This window comes from Corapipo altera, unplaced genomic scaffold, assembly GCF_003945725.1.
Source record: "Corapipo altera isolate COAL_440 unplaced genomic scaffold, ASM394572v1 58614, whole genome shotgun sequence".
Classification (NCBI taxonomy): domain Eukaryota; kingdom Metazoa; phylum Chordata; class Aves; order Passeriformes; family Pipridae; genus Corapipo; species Corapipo altera.
In genome coordinates this window covers 1-1,181 of record NW_020885797.1, presented here as the reverse complement: position 1 = coordinate 1,181, position 1,181 = coordinate 1, and the positions used below count along the sequence as shown (strand labels likewise).

General features: G+C 56.8%; 1 protein-coding gene across 1 annotated transcript in view; it reads left to right on the top strand.

Annotated features, from left to right (window-relative positions):
- Positions 1 to 1,054, top strand: part of LOC113940816 (myosin-6-like) — a gene marked incomplete at both ends in the record, with an annotated part of 8,708 nt that extends 7,654 nt beyond the window's left edge. Inside the window, 3 exons of the mRNA XM_027631966.1 lie at positions 403 to 579; positions 681 to 826; positions 907 to 1,054. Of these exons, the coding sequence (XP_027487767.1) occupies positions 403 to 579; positions 681 to 826; positions 907 to 1,054 (471 nt within the window). The remainder of the gene's footprint in view (positions 1 to 402; positions 580 to 680; positions 827 to 906) is intronic.
- Between the last annotated feature and the right edge of the window lie 127 nt (positions 1,055 to 1,181).

Here is a 1,181-nt window from a genome sequence, read left to right as displayed (position 1 = left end):
GGTTGGTTTGTATTGAGGAGACCCAAGGCTGGATAGGATGTGTTGGGTTGGGTTGAGGAGACCCAAGGAAGATTGGATCAGATTAAGAAGACCCAAGTCTGGTTGGGTTGGGAAGACCCAAATCTGGTTGGGTTGGGTTGAGGAGACCCAAGGCCGGTTGGGTTGGGAAGACCCAAATCCGGTTGGTTTGTATTGAGGAGACCCAAGGCTGGGTGGGATGTGTTGGGTTGGGTTGAGGAGACCCAAGGAAGGTTGGATCAGATTGAGAAGACCCAAATCTGGTTGGGTGGGGTTTATCAAGAAGACCCAACACGCTTTGAGTTCTCTGCATTGAAGTGGCCTCGTTGGCCAAGGTGAACCCGCTCCTGGCACCGAACCGGAGACCGGATACTTCTCCCACAGGTCAAGAACCTGACGGAGGAGATGGCGGGGCTGGACGAGACCATCGCCAAGCTGACCAAGGAGAAGAAGGCCCTGCAGGAGTCCCACCAGCAGACCCTGGATGACCTGCAGGCCGAGGAAGACAAAGTCAACACCTTGACCAAGGGCAAAGTCAAGCTGGAACAGCAAGTGGACGATGTGAGTGTGTGACCGGTCCCACCCCTTGACCCGCCAAGGAGCTTCTGGGGCAGAGATGAGGAAAACCTGAGGTTTCTCCCCATTTCCGTGTTCCCACCCAGCTCGAAGGCTCCCTGGAGCAGGAGAAGAAGATCCGGATGGACCTGGAACGGGCCAAGAGGAAGCTGGAAGGTGACCTGAAGCTGACCCAGGAGAACATCATGGATCTGGAGAACGACAAGCAGCAGCTGGAGGAGAAGCTAAAGAAGTGAGGCTGGTCCCCCATCCCAGGTACAACCCGCCCGGGGGTGTAGGTGGGACCTCACCACCCGCTTCTTTCCTCTGCAGGAAGGAGTTTGAGATCCACCAGCAGAACGGCAGGATCGAGGATGAGCAGGCCCTGGCCCTGCAGCTCCAGAAGAAGCTGAAGGAGCTGCAGGTGAGGGGCTGGGTCTGCGTCTGCTTGGGCTGGGCTGGAGAGTCTCCAGGTGGTTGGGTTGGAGTCTCCAGGTGGTTGGGTTGGGTTGATTTGAGTTGGGCTGAGGAGTTGAACCTTCAGCGCTTGGTTTGGGTTGGAGAGTCTCCAGATGGTTGGATCGGGGTGAAGATTCTCCAGGTGGTTG